The following is a 20,619-nucleotide window of genomic DNA, read 5'->3' on the forward strand; positions in this document are numbered from 1 at the left end:
AAGCAACCCAAATGAGGAATGGAAGGATTTCTATTCCTTGCAAGCAGCTGGTCATTTGCATTCTTTTAGAGAGTCGTTGAGGCCACTTGGAGGTTTATCTGTGTCCTCAGGGTCACCTGAGTGGTGCAAACGGCTGTGGAGCCTTCTTGGACTTGCTGAAAGGACTGTGTTGTAGACAATCAGCAGTTTCTTTCTTGCTAAATAAGCTTTCCTGTAGGATTGATTTCCTGGTTTGGTCCACCTGGTGGAGCTGACACATTTCATCACGTCACGACCTGGGAGGTTTGTTACAAAAGTGAAGAAAGCTTCCTCTGCATCACACTCTTCCTGCTTTCAATAAAATAAGACATGATAGATCCTTCCGCTGCAACTGACTTGCACCGGCATGTTCATTCAACCTTCCGCAGGAAAGCAAGACATTAAAAGGCAAGACAAGAAGCAATGGATGGAAACTAATCAAGGAGAAGAGCAACTTAGAACTAAGGAGAAATTTCCTGACGGGTTAGAACAATTAACCAGTGGAACAACTTGCCTCCAGAAGCTGTGAACGCGCCAACATTGAAAGTTTTTAAGAAGAGATTGGACAGCCATTTGTCTGAAATGCCATAGGGTTTCCTGCCTGAGCAGGGGGTTGGACTAGATGACCTCCAAGGACTCTTTCAACTTTGTTATTGTATTGTATTGTAAGTGCATTTGAAAGAACCTGGGCAACTGCAGAAGGTGAGGCAGTTAGCTGCTTTCCGGCCTGACAGTCAATCTCCAAGGCTTAAAACGGTTGAAAGTACAGTGAGATAATTTTGCATATCAATCTTCACAGTTTGTTTTAGATTATTTACTTTGCATTGATGGACAAGAAGAACAAGGTTGTATCTCAGCAACATGTTTGTGGAGACTTTTTTCCAGCCCAACAATATTGATCAAGGACTGTTAGGGGAGCCAATGCCATTTCAGACAAATGGCTGTCCAGTCTCTCCTTAAAAACTTCCAGTGTTGGAGCATTCGCAGCTTCTGGAGGCAGGTTGTTCCACTGGTTAATTGTTCTAACTGTCAGGAAGTTTCTCCTTAGTTCTAGGTTGCTTCTCTCTTTGGTTAGTTTCCATCTGTTGCTTCTTGTCCTGCCTTCAGGGGCTTTGGAGAATAGCTTGACTCCCTCTTCTTTGGGGCAGCCCCTGAGATATTGGAACACTGCAATCATGTCACCCCTCATCCTTCTCTTCATTAAACTAGACATACCCAATTCCAGCAGCCGTTCCTTATATGTTTTAGCCTCCAGTCCCCTGATCATCTTTGTTGCTCTTCACTGCACTCTTTCCAGAGCCTCGACATCTTTTTTACATCGTGGTGACCAAAACTGGATGCAGTATTCCAAGTGGAAAGGCCACACTTGGAATACTGCATCCAGTTTTGGTCACCACGATCTAAAAAAGATGTTGAGATGGAGCATGGGAATGCTCAATCGGGTCCCCAGTGATAGTATGCCATAAAGGTCCTATAAGAGATCAATGTTTTCCCAGTGAAGCCAGGGAGCTGGTTGCACAAGACCACATCGGCTTAGTTAAGATTTTGCTTGCTGAGCCATGCTATAATCAAAAGATTGGATTATAGTATGGCAAACCCAGCTAATTATAACTTATTCACTAATCCACATTTAAGCTAAAGTCTTATAGCAATAAGAACTGCCAGCCCAATTAGAGAAGGAAGACTATAGATTGACTGCACCCAACCATGAACCAACCATGAGCAACCTGTCTTCTGGGAGGCCAGAAAACAAGGCAATGAAAGCAACCGTATTTTTGTTTGCTAGTATACACCGATAGACTGCCTATGAACATGGAGGCTCGCCAAGGAATAATTGAGCTTGTAAAGATCGTCTATAATGACCCTTTTGGCTGCCACCTTGTCTTGTGATGAATATTTCACCCATTTCTCCAATTTCACTTGGGTTTCCTGGGGAAAAAGAAAACCAAGATGCAGGATTTGATGTGCAAAGGATAAGTCAGACCTCTCCTGTCTTGATATCTTCTCCAGATTCTCTGATTTCTCCAGGCTAGCCATTAGTGGAAAAACTAATGCAGAACTTGCACATGCTCAGTACGACTTGCCTGTATTTGCCAAACCTCATTGGGGGTGCTAATTTACTTCCCACTAGGCGAGACTGCTACGTTAGAAGGTACCTGGGGCACGGCCTTTTTTACGGCAGCCCCATCTTTGAAGCATTGGGAATTGGGCTGATGGTCTTCTTCTGTCTGAGGCCAGCAACGTACTAGCACTCCTTGACTTACAGCCACAGCTGAGTCCAAAATTTCTGCTGCTGAGAAAGTTGTTCAATGAGTTTTGCCCCATTTTACGTCCTTTCTCGCCACAGCTATTAAGTGAATCCCTGCACTCGATAAGTTGGTAACCCGGTTGTTAAATGAATCCGGCTTCCCCTTTGACGCCGCTTGTCAGAAGGTCGCAAAAGGGGATCATGTGACCTTGGGACACAGCAACGGTCATAAGTGTGAACCACTTGCCAAGCATCTGGATTTTGATCACGTGATCCTGGGAATGCCGGAAGGGTTGCAACCGTGCAAGACGGTCCTACATCATGTTCTTCAGTGCTGTTGTAAGCTTGGTCACTAAATGAACTGTTGTAAGTCAAGGACTATCTGCAATGGTTTCTTTCCTGTTTAGCAGACATTTCCTCTTTGTCTCATTCTGATTGCCCTGAGCTACCTTAGGACAGGCAGGGTTGCTTTTTAAAAACGATGTTTTTATGGCAGATTGCCCTTGGGTGTCCTAAGAGAGTTTTAGTGTGAGTCAGAAAGAGTGGGAAAGAAAGAAAGAAAGAAAGAAAGAAAGAAAGAAAGAAAGAAAGAAAGAAAGAAAGAAAGAAAGAAAGAAAGAAAGAAGGAAAGAAAGAAAGAAATGGAGGAGGAGGAAAGGAAAGAAGGAAGGAGGGAGGGAAGGAGGAAAAAAAAGAAAGAAAGAAAGAAAGAAAGAAAGAAAGAAAGAAAGAAAGAAAAAGAAAGAAAGGAAAGAAGGAGGGAGGGAGGGAAAAAAGAAAGAAAGAAAGAAAGAAAGAAAGAAAGAAAGAAAGAAAGAAAGAAAGAAAGAAAGAAAGGAAGAGGAAAGGAAAGAAGGAAGGAGGGAGGGAGGGATGGAGGGAGGGAGAGAAAGAAAGAAAGAAAGAAAGAAAGAAAGAAAGAAAGAAAGAAAGAAAGAAAAGGAGGAGAAGGAAAGGAAAGAAGGAAGGAGGGAGGAAGAGAAAAAAGAAAGAAAGAAAGAGAAAGAAAGAAAGAAAGAAAGAAAGAAAGAAAGGAAAGGAGGGAGGGAAAAAAAGAAAGAAAGAAAGGGAGGAGGAGGAAAGGAAAGAAGGAAGGAGGGAGGGAGAGAAAGAAAGAAAGAAAGAAGAGGAAAGGAAGAGGGAAGGAAAGGAAAGGAAAAGAAAGGAAAGAGAAAGAAAAGAGAAAGGAAGGGGAAGGGAAGGGAAGGGAAGGAAAAACGAGAGGAAGGGAAGGCATTTTTACCACTGAATCACTCGTGGTCAGCTCAACAGAAGGCCCTACAGTTACAGGAGTCTCCCTCTGTTCCCAGGCGGAAACCCCGGAACACAGACTGCCCTGCCAGGCTGCAGACCTTTGATATTGATCTCCAAGGCCTTCTCCACCGCTTCGGCGATGCTTTCCACGGCTGTGTTGTTGGAGGGGACGTACGCCAGCTCCCAGGGGACGCCCGAATGCCAGCGATGGAAGAAACTGGGCAGCCTGTCCACCTGCTTGCTGTGGTACAAGGTGGCATTGGGGTGGTTGACCGAGTGGACACGATGGCGCAGGCCAATAAGGATGGCGGCAAACAACAAGGGGAGACAAATCTCAATCAGCGTCACCAAAATTTTCCGCTTCTGCAGAAGGAAACAGAGATGGTGCAAAGTGAGGCTCAGCAAAAGCTCCTGGGTGGAGTTACAACTGGGTGTTCACGGTTCAAGAAGACCCCAAATGGCCAGGTGTTCATTACCTGGGCATGCTGCAGGAGTTACGACAGGGAGGATTGGGATTTCCGCTGTAGGTCACTGCCGTCATAATTTGAGACCCCGCGTGACGGGATCCGATCTTACAACTATTTTTATGCTGGTCGTTAAGGGAATCATGTTGTCATTAAGTGTATACACTTTCCCCAATGGGTGTTGTTTTTTGTTTTTGCTGGAAACGGGCAAAATCGTAAAACCAGCAAAACAAAAATAAAATTGCAAATCACAATCATGTGTATGCAAGATGCTGCAATCATCATCATCATCATCATCATCATCATCCTGCCTACATCAATACGAAATGTAAGGATTTTGGTGAGCCTTGAAAATAAACGAGGTGGTACCAATGGGACCTTCAGAAGTAAATTTGGGTGGAAGGTTGAACATTTCTCCTGGACTTTAGGAGGGTGACTGACCAAGGATTGGAAATTCCAGAGTCCCAGGAATTGACCAAGAGCACTGCAGGGACCACTTTTCTGGTTTCATATGCAGCGTACAACTTTCACTAGGAAAGGGACCAGGTGGGACACCAGACAGATGTTTTCCGTTTCCATCCTGGCCACTTCCAGTTAAAATCACATCAATAACAACAACAATAACAACAGCCTTTAAATGTCTACGGAGATTCCGGGTCATCCAGGTCCTGGTTGTCCCCTAAAGGCGCTGTTTCAGGAGGCGACTGGACTTTCTTGGTTTTTCCCTGAAGACTTTTCGCTTCTCATCCAAGAAGCTTCATCAACTCTGACTTCAGCTCATCCCCAACAGCCTGCACCTGTCTTCAACAGAGAAGGGACCCAGGGCAGAAAACATTATGCAGCCAAGAAGGCTCCACCCACCCGTTGGCACCACTCAGGTGACCCTGAGGACACAGGTAAACCTCCAAGTGGCCTCAACGACTCTCTAAAAGGATGCAAATGACCAGCTTTCTGCAAGGAGTATAAATCTTTCCATTCCCCACCATCCCGTCAGAGCTGTGGAAGCTTCTTGGATGAGAAGTGAAAGGTCTTCAAAGAAAAACAGGAAAGTCCAGTTGTCTCCTGAAAAAAAGGCACCTTTGAGACAATAATAACCGTAGGCAGTGAAACCTGGAAACTATCTCTGCTGGAGATTTACAGAATGTAGTTGAAAACGATCTGGAGATACAGAATGACTCAGTTGGAAGGCAGTTTCAGTGTTAGAACTGTAATTCCCCAAGGATAAAGACAGGCAGATGTGAGGAGCACCAATCCTAGGTAGCTAAAGCAATCATTCAGGAGACTAGCAAGACACTTGCAAAAATCCCCAAATGTGGCTGAAATAACAAACCAGCCCTTCTCAAATCAATGTCATTCTATAAAAAAAAAGCAATGGCTCCCCCCCACGCAAAAATGTTCCTGTGGGCTGAGAGATGGAGCATGAAACATTTGAATGGCGCTTTGAAGATGAGGGTGGTCATGGTTGACTGGCAGATGTTCAGCTATGGATTGCTAAAGGTCCGGTTTATTGCTGCTACAGTCTGTTGGATGTCAAGTTAACGATGCTTCTTCCTCCACACTTTTCAGTTGTAATGGATATTGGATCAACTGCAGTAGCCTTTGCATCCAGCCTGGTTTAATCTTTAAGGTAAAGTAAAGGTAAAGGTTCCCCTGCACATGTGTGCTAGTCGTTTCGGACTCTAGGGGCCGGTGCTCATCTCCATTTCAAAGCCGAAGAGCCAGCGCTTGTCCGAGGACGTCTCCGTGGTCATGTGGCCGGCATGACTAGACGCCAAAGGCGCACGGAACGCTGTTGCCTTCCCACCGTAGTGGTCCCTATTTTTCTACTTGCATTTTTTACCTGCTTTCGAACTGCTAGGTTGGCAGAAGCTGGGACGAGTAACAGGCGCTCACTCTGCTACGCGGCACTCGGGATTCGACCTGCCAAACTGCTGACCTTCTGATCGACAAGCTCAGCGCCCTAACCCACTGAGCCACTGTTTTGGTTTAATATTTAGTATACTTTTATTAAGCATTTTAAGAAGAAGAAGAAAAAAGGATAAAAAAGCAATATGGACACACTGGCATTTACAAGTCTGGAATTTTTCAACCTTTCATGATCTACTTGTAAAGAACTCGGCATCTTCGCTTCCTTTTAAAAACTACAAATCATAGGATAGACTCTAGACAGACTAGAAATACGGTAATAGGCCCAACAGCAAGCATAATATGAATGATAAACAGGGTTATAAATTACAATAAATTCTGCCCGTGCCTCTAAAGGCCTGTTCTATTTAAGAGAGCCTGTAAAACTGAAATATTAGGACTTTGTGTAAAGACCAATCTGAATTTTGGATGCTGTAGGAGAAGAGTTCTGTTGACAATAACAGAAAAGAAATCAAGAGTCCAATATGCAAATTATAAATTCTATTAAGGAGCATCAGCTTTTCTGCGCTGCATTTCCCATCATTTGCCTTAGAACAGAGGTCTCCAAATTTGGCAACTGTTAAGATGTGTGGACTTCCAGCTTCCAGAATTCCTCAAGCAGCCATGCTAATATGCTGGCTGGGGACTTCTGGGAGTTGGTCCACACATCTAAAAGTTGCCCAATTTGGAGACCCCTGCTTTAGAATATAAACTGGAATGAGAAGGGTGGGGAAGATAGGTTGGTTATGCAAATGCAAACACAACAGGGTTTTAGCACATTACAATTGTTAATTGATGCAATGCTTGTAATCAGTTGTAAGATTTTTATCTTGAGCCGAGTAAGAGATGCAAGAACGAGAGCTGGTAGCTAGCTTTCTCAATGGTTTTGGGAAGAATCAAGAAAAAATATTACATTAATATCAGCATACTGAAGCTGACAATAATTTTCACCATCTGTCGCATTAAACTTTGCAATACAATGGTAGTTGTTGGAGGCAGACCAAGATTCCTAGGGTCACAAGAGCCCTCAAACTGCTCTGCCATAATATAGGCTCGTTGAGTTTAGCAGGTTGAGTAAAACCAGCACTATGGTTTGGAACTAGGGTTTATGGCTAGCTAGAACATCGGGCAAATCCAATCGTTTCTTCAACAATCCATAGCTAAAACATCTTGTGTGGCGTGAAAGTGAAGGGACCTTATTGTGCTTACGATTTTATTATGCTTAAGCTTGATATTAGTAGTGTTATTTTGGAGCCATTTTATATAATTTTTTACATGCAAGGAGCCTTATAGATAGAAGCAAGTGTTTCATGCATATTTAAAAAGTAAATGTCTCATGCTAAATATACAGGAGATTGTTTACATGAAAGGAGCATGAAAGGTAAGGTTCAGTGATCCAGGAAATAGGTAGAGGGGGAAGGTGAGTTAGCCTGGATTGATGTGTATGAGTGTTGATGTGTATCCTGGGATTTGTTTTTCTGTGCTTCCTTGCTCCTGGTACAGAGACCTGAATCTCTTTCTTCTGAAAAGGTATAAAAAGTGGAAGAAGTCTCTTCTGGGTGTGCCCCTGTCCCTCTGAGCAGCCACGAAGAGGGAGGTGGTTACCCAACTCTTGTCTTGGCCAAAATGAAGTTGCTTTCTCTGCTGAAACCTTGGCTGAGGAGTTTCTTTTGGCTCTTTGAAGTTCCTGAGTAGCCCAGAGGAGTTTGTGAGGCTAGGTGGAAAACTTTACAAAAGCCAGGATCAAAAATGAAGGCATGTTTCAAGCAGACGCCCTGATTTTGATGTCTTCTGCAGATGTGTTGGACTTCAATTTCCCATAACCCTCAAGCTGAGGATGAGCAGAATTGAAGTCCAGCCTATCTGGAGGAGATTCAAGAAGACCGGCTTGCAACAAGCTTTAACCTCTACCCTTTCATTTTTATGGATAGCCTTCCTGTCATTTCTTCATGGTCCCTGACCAACTCACCTGCAAGATGTAATTCTTCCAGAGAAGAAGCCCAAACTGCCGTAACACAACCATCTTTTCACTTGGAATGGGAGGACCAACTTTCTCAAATTCTGTGGAAAAGCAATATTGGAGCCATAAGATAAAAATACAAACCATCAAAGAGCCATTAAATGGAGGGACAATTTGGATATCAACCCTGTTTGTTAACAACCATACTGTTGTCCTGGAGCAAAGAAATCCCTGTAAAATATAAACTAGTGGTTCACAAAGACAGAATATCTATATATTGCACAAGTTGATATGTCTGTGTATGTTACATAACTGTATTTACATCATATAAGAATCATCTATCTATCTATCTATCTATCTATCTATCTATCTATCTATCTATCTATCTAATCTGTATTCATCCATCCATCCATCCATCCATCATCTATTTATCTATCCAGCCACCCATCCTCTATTTATCTATCCAGCCACCTATCCATCATCTATCTATCTATCTATCTATCTATCTATCTATCTATCTATCTATCTATCTTTATCTATCCCTACCTACCTACCTATTCATCCATCCATCATCTATTTATCTATCCAGCCACCCATCTGTCACCTGTCATCTATCTATCTATCTATCTATCTATCTATCTATCTATCTATCTATCTAATCTGTATTCATCCATCTATCTATCCATCCATCCATCCATCCATCCATCCATCCATCCATCCTCTATTTATCTATCCAGCCACCTATCCATCATCTATCTATCTATCTATCTATCTATCTATCTATCTATCTATCTATCTATCTATCCCTACCTACCTACCTACCTACCTATTCATCCATCCATCCATCATCTATTTATCTATCCAGCCACCCATCTGTCATCTATCTATCTATCTATCTATCTATCTATCTATCTATCTATCTATCTATCTATCTATCTACCTACCTACCATATCTGTCCATCCACCAGGAGATGTAAAGAGGTTTTCTGGATCCCCTTCAAGTGCCACATAAAATGTCCTTGGGCAAAATGAGGGAATGAATAATCTTATAGCTAAAGATGATGTGCAGAACCACCAATTTCATTAAGGAGATTCATATTTGGAAACTTCTAATCTATGGACAATGTAGTCCAGATGTTTTAGGTTTCATATCCCAATGGCTGGATCCAACTAGGGAAATGACAAGTGATGGTGGGAAGCCCCAAATTTCTAAGGAGACATCTAGCTGCTCTATTCAGTTGAACCTCAATGACGAAGCAGATCTTTGCAGTGGTAAGTGCATATTGTACGAAGTCATTATGGTTAGTTTGATATATATATAAAACAATTATTCCATAACTAAAAGAAAAGGTTGAGATTTTGAACCCACTCGGACCAGCAACCTACTGTGATTAAATTTATTATAACAATAGCTTTGGAAAGTGAAAAAAAATATCAAATCAAACCTACGTTATGGTCATAGTCCAGCATAAAAAGAAAAATAAATGAAATGCAGCTACTCGTGGGGGAAAAAATCAGCTCATTTTTGTGTGTTGTGCAAATCCAGCATTATTTTTTTTCCTATTTCTTTTAAAACCATATAAATATCAGAAATACAATTTTAAGTTGTGGATTTGACACACACACACAAAAGGAAGCATTGCAGAAATCAAATTTCTCTTTCTATTCAGATGTTTTGGGTGAAGCACATAATGCATTCCTTTCACCATAAGATATATTTGTTCTAGTAGAGAACATGGTATATAGTACTTGCAGCCAGTTTATCTGTTCTCGCCCTGACTCTGAACACAAAAGTGTTATTTTGACTCCACTACAATCAGAGAACCCTTTTGTTTCAAATTTTTTTCACTCAGAAGGCCAAACAATCACTCATGAATTATACAGTTAGCCTTCAAAAACTAAGCATCTCAAGTTCTTAACTGCAGCCAACTGCATGCCGAATTCAGCTTTGCAACTTGAACCTTCGGATGTCTAGAGCAATCATAAACTACACACAAGCCAGCTTCACTGCCATAAGCAACCAGCAAAGAGGAAGCAAGCGACACTACACAATTCTGGTAGGAGGACCCTGATGGTGGTGTGAGGAACATCTGCAGATGATGTGCACATGAGAATTACTTTGTCTCTACCCAACAGTTATGATCTTGCAAACGTACAAGGCTGGACGCTCCGGTGATCAAATTTTTCTCCTCTTCTTTTGTTTCTTTAAACACTAACTTTGTGCCAAAATCCAGGTTTTGGCCTAGAATCTCATCGCTTTTTCTAAACTTTGGTTTCCTTCAACCTGGCTGCAACTCTCCTGCAACTCTGCTTCAGGCTGACCTCCCAAACTTGTATTTCAACAACCTTTAAGAGCCAGGATGGAAAAAATTTAGATGTGGTACAATTTATTGAGATGTGTAAATACTATCAAGAGTTCAAGACAGGCTTTGCAGCTGAAATGGCTTCAAATACCAAAATCAGAAGCAAAGAAAGTTAGAAGGAAAAACATATAAATGCTAATAAGAAAGGCAGTAAAGATTAAGGAAGAAAAGCACTTCGGAGTGAGTACTTTTCCATCAACAGCCAAATATCCCCTGGACATCTAATCTTAAAAACAAATCAATCCTCACAAGATCAAAATTGAACCCGGGAGGGGCAAATTTAACTATTCCAACTACTCTTGTCTTCTGATCTTTGATCACCATCTTACAGTGGTGTAGCGTGGGTTGTCAGCACCCGGGGCAAGGCAACCGGAAGCGGAAATAGAGGGGCGGGCGGGCGGTGACGTCACGGCACCGCCGAAAAGACGCGCCCCGCAGTGGCGTAGACTTTCCAAGAAGAGTCGCGCACATGCGGGATGCTTCCGGGTCCCTCTCGAGGGCGGCTGGGCGGGGCTCCGACCTGCAAGAGCCGCTGCATTCAAGCTCGCACGTGAGCCCTGCTAAATAAAGCCACGCATGCGCACGAAGCTAGGCCGGCCGGCCGGCGGGTCCGTCTTCGCTCGGCCAAGCCTGCCGGGGCGCCTGTGGGGCGCTTGCGGTTGGCCTGAGCCTGGGTGGAGAGTTGGCCGCTTCTATTTATTTTATTCAGTTTATGTGGCTGCCCATCTCACCTGCCGGACTCATTTCGCTTTGCAAGAAAGAGCAGCTCAAGAGCGGAGCCAAGCCGACTCTGTGCAGCCCTTGGGGCTCCCTGAGCAGCTCAGTGCGAGCGCGCCCCCCCAGATGTTGCGCCCGGTGCGGCCAGCCCCCCCTGCACCCCCCACGCTACGCCACTGCCATCTTACATGCCCTGGTTACGTAGTACATCAGATATGAATAAACGTTTAGCCTTTCTCCAAGCTTTCCTGATTATTTTTAAAAATTGTTTGGGGCAAGCTGTGTGCACCACTTTACCTGCTAGCCGGACTCTAAATGTCGACTTGTGCAATAATACACAAAATCATATGCCACTGAGGATTTGGCCATCTGGTTAATGATTATCAGTCTTAATGACTGGGTACATATATATATATATATATATATATATATATATATATATATATATATATATATATATATATATATATATATATATATATATATATATATATATATATATATATATATATATAAAATAAAAATAAAATAAAATAATAAAAATAAAAAAAATATTAAAAATAAATTAAAAATAAAAATTAAATTATATATATATATGTGTGTGTGTGTGTGTGTGTATTGCTAACAAAGAATTAAGGGAGACTGATATGCATTTCAAACTTATTAGTTTTCATCAGTCATCATGTTAAATGTTTGTTAGCTATTTAGATTACCTTGCTAGGCCCCAAACATGGGACAAATCTTTATTTCCTGTTTCAGCCTAACCGAAGGTCATCGACAGGCAGTAGTCACAACAGTGACAGCTCATATTTGTGTAAATTTTTTTTAGATTGCTAACAAAGAATTAAAGGGAGACTGATATGCATTTCAAACTTATTTGTTTTCATCAGTCATATATATATGTGTGTGTGTGTGTGTTCAACCTCCATACTTCCCAATACATGATGGAGTATGTAGTCTAAAACATCTGGAAACTTGGCTGCTTTAAGATTGACTACTGTAGTTGTTGACTACAACTCCCAGAATTCCTCAGCCAGCAGTATGCTTAAATTCAGACACTGTTCTACTATATGCCACTTCGCAGATTAAATCAAGCTATGCCTGGCTGCGTTCTTCTCCATTGCTCCCAGCATGTGGACAAAAGCATTTCAAAATTTTGTTTTTCAAAAGCTTTTCATCTTTCACAGCTTCCACTACCCAACCTTGTCTAATTATACAACCCTTTTCTCATGCAAACAGCTCCTCTTAGTCAGTCACGTCTCTTCCTGACTCTCATTCATTTCAAAGAGTGATTAATGGCACAGGAAGACAGACAAGCAGAGACACCTTAGAAAAGGGACAGACGTAATGGTTGCTATGTTGCTTTAGCCCAGATTTATTGCATTTATTCATTAGCCAAACTTAGGTACTGCCCATCTTACCTGGGAGGTTTATTGTAAAGCCAGAGATGCACGCTTGCATCTCTGATCTTGGCAAGGTTCATTCCTACCATTCAAGCTTCCCTTTAAAAAAACTGCACATCGAAAAGAAAGTAGCTTGCTTGTGTTCGGTTCAGACATGCCTCCAACTTAGGGCAATTGCCTCCTACTGGCACAGAGCCCCAAATAAGTGTGAACAAAGGGTGAAAAAATCTCTAATTATCTGGATTAGGGCAGGAGAAGAAATACACCCTTTTAAACAAAGGCACAAGGTGACCTTTATAAAAGAACATTTTGCAAACAAGGAAGCCTGCAAGGTGTCGTAATTATCTCACACCAAACAATCATTGGGAGGGTGTACCACACACCCACGAGGTTGCGGTATCTGAAGAACAAGAGGAACATTACACAAGGTGGAGGAGGAAAAAAAACCCACTTACCGTGATGGACAACTGCAGGAGAGGAGAACACACCTGACAAAACGCAAGAGAAACACGCCGCTGAAATACAGGGGTGGGATGAGGATAAACTGAAATATAGCACTCTAGTGGGTCAGAGGACTTTATGACAAAGCAAACATGCAAACTGACAGCCGTCCAAATTGCAATGCAAAACAGCGTTTCGGGAGAAGAAATGGCAAAATGAAGACAGCTTGAGCAGGGGGTTGGACTAGACGACCTCCAAGGTCCCTTCCAGCTCAAAGAGCAGAGTCAACGACCACAGCAGAATGAAGAATCAGCGAAGGGAACTGGCTCTTTGTATAGCTAGTCCTTGACTTACGACCAAAAATCGAGCCCAAGATTTTTTACTGTTGAGCGAAACATTTGTTCAGTGAGTTTTGCCCCATTTTACGACCTTTCTTGACTCAGTTGTCACGTGAATCACTGCAGCTGATAAGTTAGCAACTGGGCTGTTAGGGGAAATCCGGCTTCCCCCACTGACTTTGCTGGTCAGAAGGTCGCAAAAGGGGATCACAGGACCTTGGGATCCAGCAACGCTCATAAATATGAACCGGTTGCCAAGGATCTGAATTTTGAACACATGATCATGGGGACGCTGCAAAAGTCACAACTGCGAAAAACGGTCGTAAGTCACTTTTTTCCAGTGCCGTTGTAACTTTGAATGGTCACTAAATGAACTGTCGTAAGTCGAGGACTACCTGTAAACCCTCTCTGGACAAGGAGAGGACCTGGGATTGCCTGCAAGCATTCCAGACAGCTGCTCCTCGCAAGGAAACAAAACAAAAGAGCAATTTCCGGTGGGATTTAAGAGCTCTGGGGAATAGCTATCATCGATCAACAATCTGACACAATTCATTTCCTAATCATTTTTGGAAATGGCTCGTTAACTGCTTTTCAGCTATTAGTAAACCTCTGGAACCAATAAATTTTGCAATCCCGGATGAGTCTCCTTCAATCCTTCTTGAGAAAAGAAAAAGTTTTAAATACAAAGTGCAACTTGAAGCAGGCAAAATAGGTCGGCATGCTCAGTAGAAATTATTTCTTCAAACAGGAAAAGTGCCCAGATCAAGATTTGTTTTATGCAATCGTCCTTAGAAATTAAGCTGATAAAAGAGTTACATTACTCTCCTCTTCACTGTTAACTGCCATTCTGATGTCACTTTGCCCTCCAGATAAAAACCTTCCTGGCTGCTCAAATTTCAGAAGCTGTTTTTCCAGAAAGGACTTGGCCTCCTTGGCTAATGAAGAAATAAACTTGGCAAGGGGAGGGAAAAGCTTTTTTCTGTTTTGGGTGTTTGATTTCACTATTTGGATGTCTGGGAAGTTCAGCTTATTTGTTAAGCATGCAAGATCCAATTGTGTCACCCCCGCCCCACCCCCATTCTGCATTCTCACATGGGAATAGATCCTGTGTTGTGTTGTGGGCCTAGCTGACATTTTTAGCAGCAGCAGCAGCAGCAGCAACAATAGTGCCATATTTACTTAATTTGTCCTCTTTGCAGGGAACACGAATGTTTGGTGGAGCAGAGAATGGATAGAGAAATAAAAGAAATGAGCGAGGTGCAGCTGCATATTTTTGGTACCGCCTTGTTGCGAAGTCATTTCTTTGAGAAAGTGCCTTTTTTAATATGTGCAGTAGGTGTTCTGTACCAGCCTGCTACCGGCCCTGCAGAAAGAGCAGGGACAACCCCTTTACAAACGGCAAGAGGCTGGAACTAAGCCTGCCAAATTTATTAACATAAAACAGAGCAAAACAAGACACGAACCATGAAACAGGAGCTATGAAACAGGAGCTATTCAACCGGTTGCCTTCAGCAAACCAGCCCTCCCACACATTCCCCTTTTATACAGTTCAGGGCGTGGCTTCTCTCTGCCTCCTTCCGAGGTGCCCCATTGCCTTCCTCTGTTTACTCCTGATTGACTGCCTCCTGCGTCGGGCATCCTTGAACAGGGCCAGCTGTGGGTCATCTTCATCCACGCTGTCAGGCTCACACAGCTGGGTCTCCGTTGTGACCAGGTGGGAGGGGCCTGGCTGAGGGCTCTCATCAGCAAGCTCTTCAACACCCCCTCCTCCTCTGAGTCGTCCGACCCAACTGCCGAACCCACAGGCTGACCCGGAATCACAACAGTAGGATGAGAGCTTTGGACACAGATCCTAAAAGCTTCTCAGCTATTCCTTTGGGTCAAGACCCCTGCCGCTGGTGCTCTTGTTTTTCTTGCTTTTTCAGGGGTGTCTCTTGGAGGAGAGATGAAAAAACTCAAGAGGGTGGCCTCAGCACCGCCTCTTTTTGTATGGATCCACAATACATGTATGTATACATAGAATTATCTTGCTTGTTCAGAGCTCTTCTTTAAAGCAATGTTTTCCAATCTTGGCTGCCTGAAGATGGGTGGACTTCAGCCTGGCTGGCTGGGGAATTCTGGGCGTTGAAGACCACCCATCGGCAAGAGACCAAGGTTGAAAGACACTGCTTTGTCAATCCTGGACACAGGATTGTCCAGGAGGAGGACTTAAAACAGTCAAGATAGCAACACAAACCATGCAATTGGAACCTTATCTTTCTTTCTTTCTTTCTTTCTTTCTTTCTTTCTTTCTTTCTTTCTTTCTTTCTTTCTTTCTTTCTTTCTTCTTTCTGTCTTTTTTCTGTCAACTTTCTCTTTTTCTTTCTTTTTTCTTTCTTTTTCTTTTCTTTTTTGTTTTTCTTTCTTTCTCTTTTTTCTGTCTTCTCTTTCTTTTCTTTTTTGTCTTTCTTTTCTTTCTGTCTTTTTTCTGTCTTCTTTCTTCTTTCTTTTTTCTGTCTCTTTCTTTTCCTTCTTTTTTCTCTCTCTCTTTCTCTTTTTCTTCTCTTTCTGTCTTTCTTTTCTTTCTGTCTTTTTTCTGTCTTTCTCTCTCTCTTTCTTTCTTCTTTCTTTCTTCTTTCTTTCTTTCTTTCTTTCTTTCTTTCTTTCTTTCTTTCTTTCTTTCTCTCTCTCCAATTTTTATATAAATATTAAAAAAAACAAGTCTCCAGTTGCATGGTTAGTGTTGCTATCTTGGCTTTTTAAGCTCCTCTATCTGGGCAATCTTGTAAAGCAGTATTTCTCAACCTTGGTCACCTGAAGATGGCTGGACTTCAAGTCCCAGAATTTCCCAGCCAGCCAAGCTATCAGAGGAATTTTGGGAGCTGAAGTCCACCCATCTTCAAGTGACCAACGTTGGAAAACATTGCTGTAAAGAAGAGCATTGCTGAGTAAACAAGGCAATTTTCCTCTCCTGCATCTTCATTTCAGCATCCCATGTCAACATCTGAAAGTGATATGAGAGGGTACCAATCTTTGGCCATCTTTGGTCTCTCTGTTCTAGTCCTTCTGAATGGCAGGAACATCATTAAAGGAACATCTCTTATGCCATGTGTCGTGAGAAATGTCCTACTAGCTGTGAAATAAACAAGCCACCGATCTGAATTCTCTTTCCCATGAGAGGCTGTTGAAAAATCCAGGACACCTACAGCCAGAACAAGAGAACAGATGAAGAGTAGGACATTTGGAGTCTGATCTCTCATTGAGAGAACATTAAAGGACTTCTAGTCCTTCTTCAAAGTAACTCTTTCCTAACTTCCATATGGGGCGGATTTCAGCCTGCAGAATTTCAACACCGCTAAAGAATTCTGAGATTAAAGTCCAACCAATTTGAAAGGCAGAGTTTCTGGAAGCCAGTGTTAAAAGCCCGAGGCGTAATTTATTGGTGTTTGTGGGCCAAAAGTGGAACAGGAGGACTATATATTTCATGAGAACGTTCTCTGCTGAAGAAGACTCTGTTAACTGCTCTCTCCCAATTGAGCAACTTGAGAAGAACTGCGATGTTACTATGTGGGTTATTAGACAGTCTAATTGGCGTTGCAGTCCAAACACATTTGCAGCGGATTACACTGGGGAAACTCTGATTCATCTTTTCATTTTCAAGACGAGGTTCAAACCATATAAAATATACAGTGTCTTCTTTTTCTATTAAGCATTAAAAATATCCAGTATGTGTTTTTTAAAAAAAATCTGTATATGTTCTGGGGCAAATCTAGACAGCACACTAAAAAGCAGAGACATCACCCTGCCAACAAAAGTGCGTATAGTCAAGGCTATGGTCTTCCCAGTTGCAATGTATGGCAGTGAAAGTTGGACCATAAGAATGGCTGAGCGCCAAAGAATTGAGGCCTTTGAACTATGGTGCTGGAGAAGACTCCTGCGAGTCCCTTGGACTGCAAGGCGATCAAACCGGTCAGTCCTAGAGGAGATCAACCCTGACTGCTCTTTAGAAGGCCAGATCCTGAAGTTGAAACTCAAATCCTTTGGCCACCTCATGAGAAGGAAGGACTCACTGGAGAAGAGCCTAATGCTGGGAAAGGTTGAGAGCAAGAGAAGAAGGGGACGACGGAGAATAAGGTGGCTGGATGGAGTCACTGGAGCAGTAGGCGTGAGCCTAAATGGACTCCAGAAGATGGTGGAGGACAAGAAGGCCTGGAGGAACGTTGTCCATGTGGTCGCGATGGGTCGGACACGACTTTGCAACTAACAACAAAATGTTCTGGAGCAGAAAGGGCTCCATGTACATCTTGCTGATTTTACAAATTCCATCATCAAAAAACATGTTGGCCAATTTTGCCTGGAACTGTTGTCTCCCCAGAACTGCAGGTTCTACCTCCAACAATTAGCCTGTTCCTCAGCTTTGTTTTATTCCCTCTGCTACTCTTTACGGACCAGTCTGCATTTCAAATATCTTGAAACTGGAGAATTAAACACAGAATGGACTTACCAGTGCTCTCCCAGCCAAATTAAATTAGCTGTGAAATTCTTAACAATGCAGTGCAGATTTTGTCTCTAAGCTCAGTTGCCTGGCTATGGATCAGTTTACTATTAAGCCCATTATAGTAGCAGAACAAAACACTCTACTGGATAACTGAATTACCAGAGTATTGTAGAAGTTGTCAACCTGTTGCCACCCTATCTAATTACCTGACTGTCTTACCTACTTGCCTTACCTACCTGCCTATTCGTCCAACTGGTTTACCTGCGTATCCATCTTCCTTTCAACCTACCTGCCTGCCTATCTGCTACGCAACCTGCCTGCTATTCAACTGCCTGCCCACCAACTTACCTGTCCCTATCCATCTATCACTCAACCTACCTGCTCACCTATTTGCTCTTTAACCTACCTGCCAGGGCCAAGCTGAAGATGTGGAAAGAGGAACAAAGCCTGCGACAGTTATATATTTCTCCCTAAATTGTGGAGGGGTTATGGCAAAGAATTGGACATTAGGACATTTCCACTGGCGTTCCTGGAAGACTGGCCCTGTTAACTATCCTGAAGGGCAGGATTCTGACCTGGTTCCCATTTGCAAAAAATCGCTAGGAACAATACCATCCTAGGAAGGAATCCGCTAGAATATTTGTAGTTTGTATTTGAGCTGTGGGGTCCTTGGTGCCCTCTGAGCTTGGTGGTTTTCTTGCACACGTTTCCTTACCCAAACTAGGTGACATCAAACAGTGCTAGAAGGGAATAGGATTTGCTCTCCATTTATATTCTATCAATCGATCAGAATAGAGCTGGAAGGGATCTTAAAGGTCTTCTAATTCAGCCCCCTGTTCAAGCAGGAGATCCTATACCAAGGGGGTCTTCAAACTTGGCCCTTTTATGACTTGTGGACTTCAACTCCCAGAATTCTGGGATTTGAAGTCCACAAGTCATGAAGGGGCCATAGTTCCCCCATGCTGGCTGAGGAATTCTGGGATTTGAAGTCCACCAGTCATGAAGGGGCCATAGTTCCCCCATGCTGGCTGAGGAATTCTGGGATTTGAAGTCCACAAGTCATGAAGGGGCCATAGTTACCCCATGCTGGCTGAGGAATTCTGGGATTTGAAGTCCACAAGTCATGAAGGGGCCATACTTTCCCCATGCTGGCTGGGAATTCTGGGAGTTGAAGTCCACAAGTCATAAAAGGGCCAAGTTTGAAGACCCCTGTCCTATACCATTTCAGACAGATGTCTGTTTTTTTTGTTTTGTTTTGTTTTGAAAAATCTCCAGTGATGAAGCACTTACAACTTCTGAAGGCTAGCTGGCAGTTGCTTGATTGGGACATTGCGTCTTGATTGTTGGTCTAATGTTAAGGTCTCTTGCAACTCTGTTATGCTGTTGTTGACAAAAATAAGAACTTTTTGAGATATGCAAATGCCATCATTTACGGCTGTCCTGTGATTTTACAATCCTGTTTTTCTAGAAGAGCCACTTTCAGTGTACTGTCCTGGCAAGTTGAAATACAGAAGTATTATTTGTTCTTGTCAAGGGACAAAATCCTGTTGAAAAGAGACCTTATCAGACGTTATATGATTGCCTTTCCTCGAATGTGGCTCAATTCAGTTAGGCTGTCTGCAAAAGTCGTGCCATTGGTTAAACATATCAGGCACAACTTGATCGCTTAATTACGAGTTGTCCCTGACTGTAAGCGAGCCCAGAATTATAGTCATAAACAGGGCTTTTTTTCTCATAGAACGCTCAGAACGGAGTTCCGGCACCGTTTTTGGACGGAACCTTGTAGGGTAGGCAAGGCGGGTTGTATGACACGTGTGAGCTCCGGCACCTTTTTTCTTTTACAAAAAAAGCACTGTTCATAAGTCATGTCAATAGTTAAAGAGTAACTATACCTGATTTTATGACTTTGTCTCATGCAAGGAAGGATTTTGTCTCATGCAAAGGACAGACCTAGAGAAAGAGGAACTCAGAGGGGAAAAAAAATACACTCTTGAAGAGGTTAGAGCAGGGTGTCTCCAAACTTGGCAACTTTTAAGACTTGTGGACTTCAACTCCCAGAATTCCTCAGCCAGCAATTCTGGGAGTTGAGGTCCACAAATCTTAAAGTTGGCAAGTTTGGAAACTCCTCTGAGATACAGCACACAGAAGGTTGGCTAATTATGCAAATAAATACACCCCAGGTTACAAAAGGCACATATATATATATATATATTGTTGTAAATTGAGGACTAACTGTATTAGGCGAGCAAGATCCAGCACGAGACCTTGCAAAATTCTTCTTCTCATAGCCAAACTCAATAAAGATAAATTTTAAGATAAGATCATCTATGTTGTCATTTTTTTTCTGTGAACACACTGGCCCACATTAAAAAGATGAAATTCTGATGCCATGGGGATGCTGCAACAGCTGTGTGAAAGTCACTTTTATCATGTCACTTTTATCAGTGCCGCTGTAAACTTTGAACAGTCACTAGTAAAATAAGGATTACCTGTAATCCCCAAACAGATTATGGAGCTCTTTCTCCCCTACTCAATTTCATCAACACAGCATCCTTGTCAGGATAAAATAAGGGGGGGGGGACAGGTTTTCCTATTGCACCATGCAAGTATAATGTGTAAACTGGCTGTTGCAATTTGTAAACCATGACTGACGGTTAGTACAACGCCTGCTTATAGGATGCCAAAGTACACCACGGACAGCCAAAAAAAAAACACCCTTAAACCAAGAAACTCAGGTCAGAATTCTCACCCAAGGCTCAAATTATCTGACTTTGGACACATCATACAGCACAAGACACAAGACCAGGTTCTCTGGAGAAGGCTCTGATGCTGGGAAAGATGGAAGGAAAAAGAAGAAAGAAAAAAAAACAGATGCAAGGGGAATGGACTCAAGACCAGTGATGATGGAGGCACCGTTGGAAGACCTAAAGGACCAAGTTAGGGACAGATCAACATCCTCCTGGAGAAAAATCTATCTGTGTGGACTCTAAGACTTGACACCAACTTGATGGCACATCATCCATCCATCGAT

The 20,619-nt window shown here is 42.6% G+C and overlaps 2 protein-coding genes across 2 annotated transcripts in view; one reads left to right on the forward strand and one right to left on the reverse strand.

Annotated features, from left to right (window-relative positions):
* Nucleotides 1–19,521, reverse strand: part of ABCA3 (ATP binding cassette subfamily A member 3) — a 64,090-nt gene extending 44,569 nt beyond the window's left edge. Inside the window, 4 exon segments of the mRNA XM_083372731.1 lie at nt 3,619–3,883; nt 7,859–7,950; nt 18,879–18,968; nt 19,481–19,521. Of these exon segments, the coding sequence (XP_083228857.1) occupies nt 3,619–3,883; nt 7,859–7,912 (319 nt within the window). The 5' untranslated portion in view covers nt 7,913–7,950; nt 18,879–18,968; nt 19,481–19,521.
* Nucleotides 1–20,619, forward strand: part of LOC310646177 (ankyrin repeat and fibronectin type-III domain-containing protein 1-like) — a gene marked incomplete at its 5' end in the record, with an annotated part of 598,148 nt that overhangs the window by 170,897 nt on the left and 406,632 nt on the right.

This window comes from Vipera ursinii (assembly GCF_947247035.1).
Source record: "Vipera ursinii genome assembly, chromosome: 13".
NCBI classification, from domain to species: Eukaryota; Metazoa; Chordata; class Lepidosauria; order Squamata; family Viperidae; genus Vipera; species Vipera ursinii.